The 16,452-nt window shown below is 42.3% G+C and overlaps 1 protein-coding gene across 1 annotated transcript; it reads left to right on the top strand.

The window, feature by feature from the left end:
- Positions 1–1,914: 1,914 nt before the first annotated feature.
- On the top strand, positions 1,915–3,965 carry LOC6524146 (hornerin). The gene has a single exon (XM_002099973.4). It carries the CDS (start codon positions 2,036–2,038, stop codon positions 3,869–3,871), a length of 1,836 nt encoding a protein of 611 aa, XP_002100009.2. The 5' UTR covers positions 1,915–2,035; the 3' UTR covers positions 3,872–3,965.
- The last annotated feature ends 12,487 nt before the right edge of the window (positions 3,966–16,452 follow it).

Raw genomic sequence — 16,452 nt, 5'->3', positions numbered from 1 at the left:
ATTGTGCCCGCCCCAAATCCCCCATTCCGATCGCCTTATATAAGTTGCCCATACCCCCCGACCAATGTACATATATTATGTGACTTATTTATATAATATATATAATATATATAGTATATATAATATGTGACTCACTTCCCTGCCCCCAACCGGTTCTCCAGTTTCTGAGGGAGGAACTGCAAAAGCTATAAACGAGATATGTACAAAGATTTGATGCCTCAGTCGTTGAGCTGCGTTGTGATAAAGTTGATGCAAAAATGAAAACTCAAGTGTATATATGTACATACTTAATTTTTTGTTTTCGTGTTTAAAAGTCCCAGGAACCCATGAGATCTATGATCACACCTATTTTATGAATAAGTGCACCCCCTGATATGATTTCGCAAGAAATCGGCCCAAAACACCTTGGTACCCTATGAAATTTTGTGTATGGAAAATCAAATTGAAAGATGAATATTTCTATTTGGTATTGTTTTCATAAGAATACAGTCCTGTGGAACTCTAATGTGAATCTATGTTTTCGTACATAAAACGCCCATTAGAAATGTGATACAAATATCCAAAATATTTGAATACCACCTAAAAATTGGTGATCTCATTTAAGTTCTGAGTATTTTCGATATACCCAATATTTATACAATTTTGATGCAATTCTGATGATGAAAGTCTGGTGGTGAAATTCGTAAACCAAGCTTAATGAATATTTGATGTGTTCATAGTAAATAGTGTTGCATTAAAAAATATATTTATAAAATAAAAAAGTATGATATGTATATATATATGATATACCACTAATTAATAAAGTCCAATCTAAAGAATCGATGACGTGGTGATGTGCTGATCTCTATACAAAAAATTAAATAGTTTTAAGTGTATTTGGCAAATAATAAAATATAAATACATGCTAAATGGAAAATAAACCTGTGTTGTGTCTTTGTTAAATTGGAATTTAAATGCAGGTACGATATGGTCAGAAAAAATGTCATTTACAGATGATGATTTACTTAGTTCACTAGTGATAACTGATCATGGAGCATTACGAGGATCTTCATCTGAGTCTGTAGCGAATGCTCCCAGATCTCTGATCCTGATACCTTCTACTTAATGTCCTGTAAAGTGAGTTCGTGTCCTTTTTGGGCTGTGAACTTTGCCAGGAAGACTGCATTTCCCATTTTCCAGACTGTTTTTTATCCATTTTGATATTTTCATTGTCTTGCGAAATTCCCCATAAACATAATTTCGTTTATTTGGATCAGTTGGATAGTTTCTTTTTCTGTTTGGGTGGCTATTTCATCACATGACGAAACTCTTAAAAAGAAATCCCCACAGCTAAAGCTTTTTTCCACCATTTTTCCGGTTTTGTTTTGTTTTGGCAATCGGAGAACGACGCAAAATCCACGTACTCGATAGCAAAACAAAGTCGGCATTGGTGTTGGTGAGAGGGCGCCAAGCAACAGACAAGCCTGCCTAATGTGGACCTAGATCAACTTAACTTGTAGTTCAGTTACAAGAACCTTATCAGTTTGTTGTCATTAATAACATTTCGTTAGTATTTAGATTAGGTTTGCAAATGATTGAATAATTTTGTTTATTTATTTTTGTTGTGTATTTCATGGATTGAATATAAATCCAGGCACCACCCAAGCTTATCAGTTGTCTATGCATCATTGCATTCACAAACATAAATATTTTTGTGCAACAAGGTAGCAAGTAACCATCCTTTCAATCATTCGGTTTTGCCAAGGCAGGTTCCACTGTGCCCCAACGGCTCTCCCTTTGTTCGGCGACGCATTTCACAGCTCCACCAGTGTGGGGCGTTCTCACCGCTTCCTTGCCCCCTTTCCGCTCCGCTGGCGCCGACGAACGCTGACGTCGCAGAGCGTATAAAAAGTGCCGGCCGGCAAGCGAATGGCATCAGTTTTCAGGCTTTCAGCTTTGTGGCATAGCGTATCCCAGCGAACCCGTAAACCCGTAAAACCAAGCGAAACCAACAAATATTACACCAGCGAAGGAAAATCCCAAAGAAGAGATCAACATGAGCGAGTTGTCCAGACTGCAGCAGCAGCAGGATCAGGAGCAAGTTCCCCAGGAGCTGATCGACTGCGATATTGCCTCTTTGGATGATACGACCTCCGAGGTGGGGGTTGTCAAGACGCCACCCCGTAACAAGCAATACACCAATGCCCTGAAGAAGGTGAACAAGTTGCAGCGCGTTCTGGAGCAGGCCCTGGTTATGCTGGCCGAGAAGGAGGCCTGGTGCCAGGAGGGCGATGTCAGGATGCCATCCAGTAACAAGCGATACACCAAAGCCATGAATAAGGTGACTAAGGTGGAGCGCATGCTGGGACACGCACTGATTCTGCTGTCCGAGGAGGAGTTCAAGTGCCGGGAGCAGGCGCAGGAAGGGGGCTCCAAGAAGGCCAAGAAGCAGCTGAAGAAGAAGGCCAAGAAGGACAAGAAGAAGGCCAAGAAGCTGGCCAAGAAGCAGGCCAAGAAACAGGCGGAGGAGCAGACGGCAACTGGGGAGGAGCCCCCCAAAACCTCCAGCTCCAGCTCCAGCTCTAGCTCCTCCAGCTCCAGCTCGTCCAGTTCCAGCTCCTCCAGTTCGAGCTCCGATTCCGGGGACGAAGAGGTATTCTACGGCTGGGCCAGCAATCCTTGGCGCCGTGGACCACATGGCCATCACGGCTTTGGTCGCCGCCTTGGTCACGGTTTTGGCCACAAGCATGGTCGCAAGCATGGCCACAAGCATGGTCACGGACCTCATCATCATGGCCGACATGGACATGGACATGGACATGGCCGCCCTCACCACCGCCATCCACATGGTCACCACTTCGGACCAACTCATTTTGCACCCCTCTTTGGACCACATTTTGGACCACCCGCTGGACCTTCTCTCTATGACATCAATCGCAGATCCTTTGGCGGACCCTGGCAGGATCAGTGCCAGTTTTTTCGATGGATGGGCCTGCCGTGGGCCCAGAACAATGCCGCGGCCTGTCGGAGGAGCCACTCGCTGCCTAGACTATCTCGGCGCGACTGTCGTGGAGATCTCGGACTCGGATTCGGATTCGGACCAGAATACGGATACGGATATGGCCAACCGTGTCGACCACATGACCGTCGAGTAGAGAGATCCCTTTCCCGTTCGAGGTCCAGTTCCAGTTCCAGCTCCAGCTCTAGCTCCAGTTCTTCCTCGGAGGATGAGAAGAAAGGGAATAAGTGCAAGGGCAAAGGCAGAGGAAAGGGAAAGGGCAAGGACAAGAGAAGAAGGCAGCGCTCCTCCTCCAGCTCCTCATCTAGTTCCAGCTCCTCATCGAGCTCCAGTTCCTCATCGAGCAGCAGCTCCAGTTCGGATGGCGAAGTGCAAAAGAGGCACCGCCGACATGGGCGTCATTTCGGACCAGCACATGGTCACCACTTCGGGCCTCCACATGGTCATCACTTTGCGCCACCACATGGCCATCACTTTGGCCCTCCACATGGCCACCACTTTGGTCCCCATCATGGCGGTCACCATGGCCATCATTTTGGCCCGCATCACAACAGACAACATGGCCCCCAAAGAGAACACACTGAAGGACCAGCATTTGACCACCAGCGCCGTCCGGAGTTTCCTTTCACCCATCATGGACCACCACCAGCTGAGTTCCCAGGTCGTCGCAGTCGTTCTCTGTCCCGATCCCAGTGCCGCAACGAAAAGCAGACTCGTTTCCCATCCTGTGTCGAGGAAAAGAGCGCCAAAGTCGAGAAGGAAGAGTGCAAGAAGGGAAAGAAGGGAAAGAAGGAAAAGAAGGGAAAGAAGCACGGAAAACGCGGAAAACGCGGTCATGGACATGGACATGGACATGGACATCATCGTGGTTAGGCAATCACAGCCAGCGTTTAAGATGCACTAGGACTCCGTCAATACAACCTATACCCATATATATATCTATACAAATATATATGTATATACTATACTTTTAATATCCAGAAGCTTCTGTATTATTATATAAATATCGTTTAAATTACATATACAAAAAAATTAAATAAAAAACAAAAATCAAATCAATATCTTTCGCACTTATTATGGCAATTTGGTATTATTATTTTTCTCATTATTTAAGCTAAACTATAATCCAGTTTACTTTTTGCGCTTTTTGGGACTAGCGAACCTAATTATTATTATTTAATTAGATTTGTCCATTGAGCGAGTGCACATGCAAATGATTCAAATGCATTATTAATGCATCAACAGTGATAAGGACAACAAAAACGCAAACAAAGCTGGCAATAAAAGGGTCCAAATAAATGAAAACCCATTTCGAATTGAATGAGAAATACATTTTAAAATAGATAATTGCGGGTGAGTAATTACTCTATGAGTGCGGAGGTGTTTGGGTTTGGTGGGGGCTTATGAAGATTACGCACCCCGATAAGGTGGGCATTCCTGAAGAGGTTTTCCCCACACAAATGACGATGCAATGGCAGCGATAACACGCCTGATGGGCTTATCAAATTATAGGTCTTCCACCTGATTAAATATTATTGTTTTGTCACAGCGAACCTTGAAAACAAACTCCTTATATTAATTGGCTTATAACAACCTGTGGAGGAACGAAGGATGCGGACTGGATGTTCTCCTTCAAGTGGGCACACTTTGTGGCTGAAACTGTTCTCAGCAATGGAGGGGAAGTTCCAACTATCCGATATCCAGAATTCTGTTAAAAGTTCTGTCAAGTAAATACAACTTTCGACTTTATTTTAATGACAAAAATATAAGCATTTTTTCTAGCGCTAAATTTTTTCCTGCTCTTAGGGCATTTTAAGAGAGCCAAAATACTGGGAACAGTAGTGGGAACACCATGCGGGTGGGAACACATGCTTGCAGTACCCCAAGCCACTGTTCCCACATTCTAATTACTGGGTGGGCGAATGGGAACGGCTTTTGTCTATAGCTCGTCTGGCAGATCGGCGGCGGTGGAAAACTGATTTCCACTTTTTTGGGGGGTACGGACCAAGTGGAGCTGTGGGCCAAAGTTGAAGAAACGCCGGGTAGTTGGCCTGCGTGGCCAAAGTGCTGTTTAATAATGGAGCAGTTCGTTTGAGCTGCGAGTGCTGGAGTGAACTCCTGACCTCTGACCGGGCCGGCGGACCAGGAAGTGACCAGGGAAAAGTGCTGGGAAATCGCTCCATTTCATTGCCACAACGGCAACAAACAGGTGGCAACAGGTAAGCGGAAAAGCACACGAATCTAGGGATAGGGGAGGGGGATTGGTTGCACAAATTCAATGGAAAACTTTATTCGATGTTTGCGACAATGTGACAGGCGCTGCAACTTTTCTTGGCCTTTTTGTGTTGTTCGTTGTTACTTTTTTTTGTTTTTTAAGCACGCTGACAATCGAAAAAGTTCATTTGTTTTTACCAGCAATTTGCACAGAGAAAAATGTCACGAAATTGATTTTATTTTATTTCCTCGAACATAAATCACAATCCAGCATGAAACTTGATTGTTCCATAGTTCACCTTTACTTTGCCAATACAGTAAATTGTTATTAAGTACGAAATCGACTTGACTGCGTTTTCCTTACCCAAAGTCCCTTTTTCCACTTTCGTTGTCACTTGCAGGTCCTTTAATTTCCTAAAAACAAAAACTTGCGCAGCAAAGAAAAAAAAAGAGACGAAAGTGTGGCTTGAATAGCGAAAGCTGCAGGAAGTCGATTTTTGAGCGGAAATAATTTTGCCACATGTTGGAAAAATAAAAAAAACGATGAAGGCAATACTAAAACAAAGTCACGCTCAGAAAATGGGGCTGAAAGGTGGGGAAAATTGCGGCGGGAAACGAAGGATGTGGCGCAAATCCTTCCGCTGTCGTCATTGTCGAAAGCTTAAAATTCAATATAAACGAAGGATCCACCGCGTCCCTTTCCGATTTTCCGCTCAGAGGGTAGTCGTATACACGCTTTTATGGCACTTTTATATGTTTATATATATTTTTTAATAATTTTTCTTATTTCCCTTAAGACAGGTGGAAAACGCTGAGGGGCTTACTTCTTACTTCTGTGTGTGTGTCAAACGCAGGCAAAGTAAACAGATGAGTCGAATCAGTTTTATTTGGCTAAAACTTTCGTTTTTCGCTCACTTTATTTTGGTTTATTCAAACAAGGCACTTTGTTGGGTAATCTCACTTTATTTTGGTATCTTAAAAAAAAGGGGGCTCGGGATTGGCAAATCCCAGTGGATTTTAAAGAAACAATAGAGTTTTTTTTTAATATTTTAGATTTTTTAAAGCGACGAATCCGTACATGCAGTACTAGTACCATAACATTGCAATTAAACATATAAATAATGTAACCAAACCTCTCACTTATCGCGGGAGGACTAACAACAAAATCTCAAACATCGAGGGGGTCTTTAAAACTGTCCAATTGTTTTTGGGTACTCACCCCTTTCCACGTCAGAGCTGAGAGCTGGTTGTAGCTCCTGGAAAAGACCTAGCTCAGGCACTTCCTCCAGTAGGTCGAAATCTCATCATGCTGCTCCTCTGCTGCCACTTAAAATCACTGCACCACTCACTCACTCACATTTAGTATTTAAAAAAAAAACATCGAAAAAGTGGTTTGCTTATGTAGAACTTTTGAGAAGCGCGGAGGAGGGCACCTATATTTTTGTATTATTTGGTATTATTTGGTATTAAGTATTTAGTATTTTACTGAAAATAATTTATGGTAAATATGTGTGCAAAACCTGACAAGCAGACAATAGAGTAATCTGCACCTTTGTAGGTCTGTTTCGCCTTAAAAGTGACAGCCGAAAAGTATGCAACGCATTGCATTCCAGCTCCGCAGCTCCGTGATATCTGCGCAAATAAGCTGAGCGCTGTGATGACAGCGTGCGCTCGTTTTTCTCCGAATTTTCCCTCTTTTCTTTGCGTTCCTTTTTGGATTTCTTTTTTTTCCGGCAGCAGCAGTCTCTGCTAACTGGCAAACAATGGCCACCATAATACTACACAATAGATATTTGTCAGGAGGCATTGGGTGGCTGGCTGGCTGGATGGTTGGATGATTGGGGGACTTGGGTGGCTAGGTGCGAATGCAGATACATAGAAAGTTATACGAATGTTACGTGCGCAGAGTGCCAGAGCAGTGGAAACAAAACTGTAACAATGGGCGGGTGACCCCGACAACCCACCTTCCATTCGAATGATAACCCTTAGCCCAGTTGCAACGCATTTCGTATGCAGCTCTTGTCCGGCAACGCAGCCTTTACGCTTCTGGTTCTGGTTCTAGTTCTTCTTCCGCCCCCTCAACACCAGCCACACTACTAGCATTTTTCGGTTCCATTTACACAAGCCGGGCTAAGCAAACAGGGGCGAAGAAGGTGAAGATGAAGACAGGACAGCGGCAGCGGCAGCATGATGGAAGCAGGACAAAAAGTGCAGTTGGCAAGGTCAACACGGCGTATGCGCGATGTTGGAGGACTTTAATACACCCGCTCGCTACCTGGGCACTGTCATTAATTTTCAGAATTCTGAGAACGCCAGACAAGGTATAATTAAGTATTTAGACTTCGTTCATATTAGAGAAATATGAGCATGTATATATTAATAGGCAGTTGGGTTTCTGAAAATTATACGTTTCATGTTGCAAAATGTCGTTGATTGGAAGCTACGTTAATTGGCAAAAGTATGGAATAAAAAACTCAATAATGGGAGAATTTCCAAATAAACATTGGCTCTTAGAAGCGCGGTAATTGAAAATAGTCCGGAAATGTAATTGAACTGCCCGCCGATATGGCAACCAAATTAAATCGTTTAAATTATATGCAGGCTTTCAGTTAATAAATTATCAGTGTTCTATGTAAATGCAAATAAATACGAGCTCCTGTGATTGGGATTTCCATTGAATGGCTCCCCCGGGGCAAAAAGGTGAAGGCTATCTTTATGAGCACTTGCCAATGATAAATGGTAAGCCATTTTTTATTTATATACTCGTATAGCTAGATATAGATAGGTATAGATTTCCATTTCAGTTGTGTGATTATTATTAAAACAGTGCTTTGTTCAAAATTCCGCCCATCGATGGCAATTGCGAATGCGATTTTTCTTCAGCGAAATCTGCATACGAAGATGTGACAAATTGGACGCTATAAGAGCCAATTATTCCATTTACTTAGTCGCACACACACACACCCGCACACCCACATGCGAAGTGAAATCAAAATCTTTATTAAAACATTTTATGCAAATGAATAAATAAGCAAGTGGCGGACAGGCAAAAAAAAAGAAAAAAAAAAGGTGGCAGCAAAGGAGAACACTGAGGGGAAAATCTGACTGACAGTCGTCAGAGATGTTTCGCTCTCAGACAGAGACGGCGATAGGCGGAGTGAGGGAGACGGCAGCGGCAACGCATTTACATAAATATTACAAGGCTATTACTCGCCGCCCGTGTGCCACGCCACAACGCCCCCTTCATAGGCAAACACGCATGTGTATGTGTGTGTATGTGTGCATTACAATAATATGAAAATTATTTGTAATGTAATTTCAACTTAATAAATGTTCATTTTCATATAAAGCGACAACTCATTTTACTCCGCAGCAGGTACGTGTGTGCGTACACCGAGAGAAACGCACACCAACGGGTGGGAAACTATACAATTGCAAACATACATATATAGCAGAAGCCTATTTGGCTCTTAGAATCTTCGATCTAAATGCTCGATTTGAAATGCAAATAATATTTATTTTTAATAACATATGTATACACATTTGTCTATTTTTCGAGTGACTGAGGAATTACAGAAGTCGCGGGGAGGTGAGAAAAGAGCTGAAGTCCAACAGCACGACAGGAAGTGAAGTTGTCGAAAGTGAATTTGCATAAACGTATGAAATTTTAATATTTACGACAACATTTTCAACCACTTCCCAATCCCCTACTCCCCCCACCACACACACACACACACACAGACACGCGCCGTGCACTCAACTTTCGCACACCAGCGCACTGGCAGCATTTTCCTTTTGAGCTGCATACTTTGGGGCGCAGACAAAAAAGTTTTTGCCAGCCTACGGCAACTCGTCCACAGCACCTGAATGTAGACGCGCACATGTAGATGACAATGTTGCTTTCCGCCTGCCAAAGTGGGCGCTGAATGGAGGAAGGGGGAGTGGAAGCAGAAGGAAAGTTGGGGGAATGAAAGAAGAAGGCAGGAGGAGCAGGAGGAGAAAGGCACTCACCGAGTGTAAACTAAATTGAGTTAGCACCGAATTGGGCAATGAGTTCGGAGTTCGGAACTTGAGGATGGCCCACTTGGCAGCGAGCGGATTCGCCTCAATTGCGGGTGTTTTAAATGAATCCGAGTGGCCCCAAAAATGCTAAGTAAGCTGCAGTTTAAGTGGAATAGTTGAACTTTTTAATACCCGCTTGACATAAATTTATAAGTCAACTTGGGCTAAGCATTAAGTTAAATTTGTAATCCAACTTGGGCTAAATATTAAAATAAAATTGTAATCCAACTTGGGCTAAATATTAAATTAAATATTTGTAATCCTACTTGGGCTAAATATTAAATTCAATATTTGTAATCCAACTTGGGCTAAATACTAAGTTAGTTCCCTTTGTGTTAATTGTTACCAACATAAAGAATGAACAAATCCCCCGATGTCTGTATAAGACATTTAAATATATACTCAGCTAAGCAAACACCTCTGGTTTCAGTAGCCCCCCGAAGGCTCCAAAAAATCCTGTACAGAGAGTTCCAGTTCCCACAGGAGATTACAACCCATGGCCCAGGTTTCCCCATCGATTTGGCCAGTTTGGCATTACGAAAGCAGCGAGGCGGAACTGCTCCGGTTTTTGGGTAATTCATTTGGTCACACCAGGTGGGCACTGCCACACCCAAAGGAGCCTCAAAGGAGCCCCCAAAGGAGCAGCTGGACTTGGATTTGTTACTTGGAATTGGCCCGGCGACTCGATTGTTTTGCCAAATTTCACGTTGGCCATTGCAGTTGCGGTTGAAAACTCCGGGGTTTTTCGTTTGTGCCAAACGGAATAGAGCTGCTTTTGCGAACCGAAATAGCCATTGTTTATGGGCCCGGTTCATTAGCATTGGGTCCCGCAGCTATATCGCCATTCGTGTGCAATTAACACCGCCATTTAAACGATGCCCTGCAATCCCATGTTTACTCCATCAGTCAGCTCAAATGTTAGTTTAATTGTTTTCGACTTAAATACGCATATAAGTAGCTAAATGGTTTTCTAAATATTCTACTTGAGAGAACTCCTACTCGACTTCGTCTTCACCATCGTCTTCGTCTTTGAATCGTATCGAATCGAACGAATCGAATCGCATCGCTTTTAATGTTCTTTTTAATGGCTTTTATTGCGCTGGTCAATCGCTTCTTGATTGTTTTTGAAAAGAATCACTCTGCGAACTGAAGCCCATTAAATTGCCATTGAGCATGGACAGCATTCGCAATCGACGAGTGAGCCTGGCTTTTCATACATGGACTTTAAAATTGAAGCCATGCGCTGCTGTCAAAAGTGAGTGAATATAAAATAAGCGACAGAAAATACAAATCTTTAGATGGTATTTATTTGCAAGTAGAACTGATAATAGTTTATATATATAGGATATCGTATACCATTACATTCTGGAGCACACATAAATTTGAAATTTCATTAGATATTGATTGCCAACTAGCAGCCATGCAGCGTGGAAGATCAAAGTTTCCCGCTCGTTTTTCCGAAGTCGACGCCGGTTCAAATATTTGCCCATTTACCCTTTGACGTTGCGTAAATTGATTATGGCGAAATCACAGAGCACTGCTCATTTACAAAAATAAATAATAAAAAATTCAAAATCGTGTGTCGTGTGTGCTCGTGTGTGAAAAATAGTGTTTGCGTATGTTTTACCAATTTGATTACTTTGCACACTGCCTCCTGACAGTAATAAAACTTGAAATGTTCGCACAATTCGCTGATGGATAATGGCAAAAAAAACGTAGCATTTTTATGCAAAAAAGTCGATCAAGCGCTTTTCCAACAACTGCTTATTTTTTTTAATAATCATTTGCTAGAATGAGAGCATGTAGCAACAAAAAATTGGATTATTGTGTCTGTCGTCTTGATTGTAATGGAAACTTCTTCATTTTCCGCCCCACACAAACACATACCCAAAAAACTACTCACCAAGGTCGAGAAAACCTGTCAACACGACGCAATTAACGCGGCGCCCCGAAAAGAAATGGGAAAATTGTGAGCAATCGGAAAATGCGGCCACTTTATTTGGGCTCAATAATGAGGAATTTTCAGGAAATTTTCACTTAATTCGCCCCATTTTCTTTTCCATTTGCAAATGCCAATCAAACAAAGTCGGTTTTAATTAAAGCTCCCCTGTAATTTTTATCGAATGTGTGGCTGGCCTCATTACATATTACATACATACATGCATATGTGGGATGTGGAATGTGGGGGCTTTTCCGGAGTTTTCCGGAGTTTCCAGCGATATTTAATTGTTATTTAATTGCTCGTTTTGTCGGATGAACATATACGCTTGATGGCAATTTATTGACGGAGTTTATTCTTTATTTACAAGTTAATTAATATTACATGAGTCGTTATTAATGGCACAGGGCAAATGAGTACTACTTTTAATTACCTTATTAACAATATTTCTCTTTTTGCTGATACTTTTTTTTTTCTTCTGTTATAAGACGATTTATTTCCATGTACACTGCGGGAAATTTGTAAACATATTTGAGAATTGCATGTAATATCTTCAGAGCTGCTGATGCATCGTTGATCGATATGTTTACGCTTCTTGAGCGATTGCGATTCCGATTGCGATTGCGATTAATTAAGCCAAGGACATGTTACGTACAAATACTTTTGGCCGGGTTTCTATGGCTGCACGATAAGTCTCTTCGATTCAATTAAAAGCTGCATTGGCAGTCGCAACAAATTGGTAATCAATACAGACAACCAGGATAAAAAGGACCTCTTCGCTGGCAGACAGTGTGGCACATAAGTGTAAATGCAGTCGGCAAAATGGTGGGAGGGAGTAGGGGGGAGTGCAGTGATTGATGTTTAGCATTTGACCCAGGAGCGACTGCAGATTGCAGATTGCCTGCCGCTCTCCACTCGAGAGTTGAGAGTCGAGTGTTGAGAGTCCTGGTTTTGTCCTGGTTGCAGGACGTGGCAGGACGAGTGCATCGTTCTTTATGCCATGCATAAATTACGTGCCACCAGCAAGGACTTTTCACTTTGTTAACTTTGTGAAAATTGCATAAACACACACATACACACACAGAGAGATGCAGCCACCCATTTGCCCAGCGACTTGGACACACATCCGGCACATCCGGCTATCCGACTATCCGGCCATCGGGAAAACTGTTGCTCCCGGCAAGAAAAACAGTTTTCCTGCATTCGCCAAGATAAGACAAGCGGCTTATTGTCACTGTGAAATGGCAGCAAGCTGGCAAACTGGAAAACTGGCAACTTGGCAAGTTGGCTGCTAAATCTAAAGGCTTCGCCAAATGACTTGGTAAATTATTGAGCCACTCTTAATTTAACTAAAATCCCAGGGCAGTGAAACCTTTTCGAAAATCAATCAGTTTCCACTGGACTGATGCAATTATGAGTGAGATTTTCCCGAACGTATAGTTCAGTTCAAGAGCTCTTCAAAAAATGGCGACGCAATTGGCGGGCTTGCAACTGATTGAGCGCATAAAGTTGGGGGAAATTGCCAGGCAAGTGGGGCTAACTACGAGTGAGTTTTCCGCGCGCGGAAAGGCGGAAAAGTCGGAATGGTCGGAAAACGTCGGATAGTCGGGGCCTGTAGCTGGAATCGATAGCATGCATTTACAATGAGCTGAAAGTGAGCGCCACATGCCGAGATGGCGAGTTGCTGAGATGCCGAGGCACTCGGATGGCATGTTAATTAACTAAATCGTTTTAATGGCTCCTTTTTCAGATGGGAAATGGGAATGGTAACGAAGGCGCAGCCATCGTCGTTTAAATCTTTACTAAGCTGTTGAGCAAAGCGCATTAAATTGTAATGAGAGGGCGGCACAAAATGCTTCTTATTTTTTGTTATTCTTTTCCATTATTTCGCTTTTTCTGCCTGGGCCAAGGTCATGGCTTGACAAGCCGCTTAAAACATTAACTTATTATTCCTCATTTTTTTTCCGTTTTTCTTTTTTTTTTTCTGCCCCGCATTGGTGGCAAAACAAAGGGAATTGCTTTTAATTATGACTGGGGCTAGACGAGCCAAATGTTTGAAGTTATTAGACCCTCGAGGATCCGGATCCGGCGGCATTAGCCTAATGTTTGCATCGCAATAAAAAAAATACAAAAAAGTATAGAAATCGTTGATGAAATTTGCTGGTGATTTTCGCAATACCATAATTAGCAGAGCGAGCTGATATTTAATAAATCAGCAATAGTAAGCATAGTTTATAGTACACGATGTCGTTCGAGACTCAAGTGCCTGCAAGGATGTGAAGCCACTTTTAATTGCTTTCCTAATTAGAGCCATTAGGAGCACATCCTTGCGAGCAGACAGGCGCAACTTTTTAATAGATGCTGATGTAGAATGTAGAAGGGGTAACTTCGTAATCGTAATTCCATTCATGTGACGACTAAAGACAATGGCAAGTACAGGATTCCTGTCGACAGTGACAGCCGCAAGGTGGCTGACTCAACCTTTCGTCCTGCGGATCCTTGTGCCGCTCGCTTTTGCTTTTGCGATTATCAAGGCCATTTGCCATTTGTTGTTGGTACTACCTTCTTACACAAAATACCGCACACAGGACCAAGGGCTGATCAAAGTGCTTGGCAGGACATAGAAAGGAGCAGCAGAGCAAAACAGAACGAGACGTGCTAATTGCCAGCGTGCATGGCCTGCTACATTTCGGAAAAGCTTGCAAATTACATTACACATACGCCACGATGCCGCACAGCGACAAAGGACTGCGTGGCAATAGGCAGGCACGGCACTCACTTAATCAGACAATTATGCCGCGCTAATATCGAAGTAATCTTGAGCTTAATGCTTTTCATTTCGCCCATAAGCCTTTGAGGGCAACATTCAGCGCACGGCAGTTGGCAATTTTTCAATTAAAACCGCTAGACGCATGTGGCAGCTACATGAAAGTATCAAAAACTTGTTCGCCCACAGCGCTGAATGGATGCGACTTGCGAATACCGTAGGTTGTCTGCTGAAATGCAGTTACTAAGAGCAGCTACTCCCACACATGTTCGGTATTCCGATAATTGAGGTGGAAAATGTGTGAAATGTATTAAATCATGCAATTAGCTTACTTTTCCAGGGTATTGGGTCTATAAAAAGGTTGCTCGTGGCAGGTGGTCGGCCCTGCTGCCACGCCCACTACCGCCCCCGGGCCATCTGTCAGTTGGCCTGTGTGTCAGGCGCTTTTTGCTGCACGTTGCCATGCGCGACGGCAAAAGGGAAAAGCGGAAAGGAGGAAAAACTGCTGCTTATGGCGGCCCGTTGAGCGATGCCGAGGGAAATTCAAGGGAAAGTCGGAAAATGGCGCGGATGCCAGCGTTCAGTAAAAAGCGGAGGAGCTAACCCCAAATGAAATTGACCTTTGGCGGGCCGAGAGTCGATGCGTGTGGGCTGTGCATTTTGTCGGAGCAACCGGAGCCAATGCACACGCGGCGTATACGTAATGCCGTATAGCCACATTTAATACGAGTAGATAGTAGATAGATGCATATGCATATGTGCACACACGGGCACCCGATTGAATTATCTTTTGGCCTTCGGTTGCCCGTAGTGCAGCAGCATTTGCAGCGGCTGTTCGACATAATTTGGTTTTGGTTTTGCTTAGTTGTGTGCCATGGTTCTAATTAATTCGCTGGACACTGGAGTTTTGGCCTAAAGCCTTTTTGTAATTCCATTGCAGCCGCCCAACTATCTGCAATTTGTCCTTATTTTAGCTGAATAATGAATAATTATAAAAGTTGTGTGTCCGAGATCCACACCGTGCTGGTTTACTTTCCATTTTTTACCTGCAATTCATTTGCAATGAAAACATCTAGCGAATAAGCAACAAAATCAGTAATAGTACTTTTATCAAAAAAGTGATTTTTGCAAATGGATTTTTAACAATAACTTTGCTAAAAATTGTTATATAGCTAAATAATTCACCGTTTTGTACAGCTAATTAACCTTTCGCATTTTCGGTAAGGGGTCATCAAAATTTGCAAAAAATGGATAAAAAATAGATTTGCCTTTTCATTGGTTCGTTCGATTGGGAATTGAAATACGAGCTCAATGATACATGACATTCCACATTTAGACAACTATTTTTAATGTTATGGTAAAAAAACTGACTATTTTGTGACTGAAATTCGAATAAATGGCTTTTGGCAAAAATTAAACAAATTTTAATGGGCATTTTAATCATAACTTGGCTAAAAATTATCACAAACATAAAAGAATAACTGTTTTGAGCAGCTAATTACCAATACTAACGATTTCTATCACTTTTTGACGGACTTGCGGACATTTCATTTTTTTTAATTTTTTTTAAATTTACAAAAAATGGCTCAAAAATAGAATTTCCTTTCAAGGACACCGTTCGATTGGGAATTTAAATACGAACTCAACGAGGTATGCCATTCTATATTCAGACAACTTTTGTGATTGTTATGGCCAAAAAACTGATGATTTTATGAGGGAAATTCAGAAAAACGACTTTTGGCTAAAAAAAAGATATTTTTTGGGCATTTTGATAATAACTTGGCTAAAAATGATCACAAACATGAAAGAAAAACTGTTTTGGGCAGCTTATTAACAATAGTAACCATTTCTGTCCTTTTTGGAGAAAGATTTTTTTGTCGAATTTTTGCATATTTTTTAAGGGGTATCATCATTAAAATTTGCAAAAAATGGGATAAAAATTTCCAAATTTGAATCCAGATCGATTGGGGATTTAATTACGAGTCTAACGAGGTATGATACTCCTTACTTATTTCATGTTTTATAGGCATATTATGCAGTTGGGCTAAGGACTTCAGAACGTGTACAATAAAATTGTATGGATTTCGTATTCGCATAAGCGAGCCACACAAGAGCCACAATGAATCACTTGCTTATCTGGCTGGTGTTTACTTATTTTTACCGCGCACAAGTTTGCAGTTTTTACTGCAGCACAGTGAGGCCACGCAAAAGCGGAAGCGAGGGCCCACGTCCTTTTATGCCAGACAAATTCGTATGCCATCTACAGTATAAAGTATATAATTTGTAAGTGTGTGTGTGTTGGGGGAGCTGGTCCCATGTGGAGCTGTGCTTGTGCTCCTCCGTGGGATATTGGCACGCACACAGCATAAGCAAATGCATAACGAGACCACACACACACATCTGTATACTCATACACATGCACACACATAACAATAACCGAGATAACTAATAGCAAATTGCTGGCATCGTTCA

This window comes from Drosophila yakuba, chromosome X, assembly GCF_016746365.2.
Source record: "Drosophila yakuba strain Tai18E2 chromosome X, Prin_Dyak_Tai18E2_2.1, whole genome shotgun sequence".
In the NCBI taxonomy this organism is placed as follows: Eukaryota; Metazoa; Arthropoda; class Insecta; order Diptera; family Drosophilidae; genus Drosophila; species Drosophila yakuba.
This window is presented reverse-complemented; position numbering and strand designations above follow the sequence as displayed.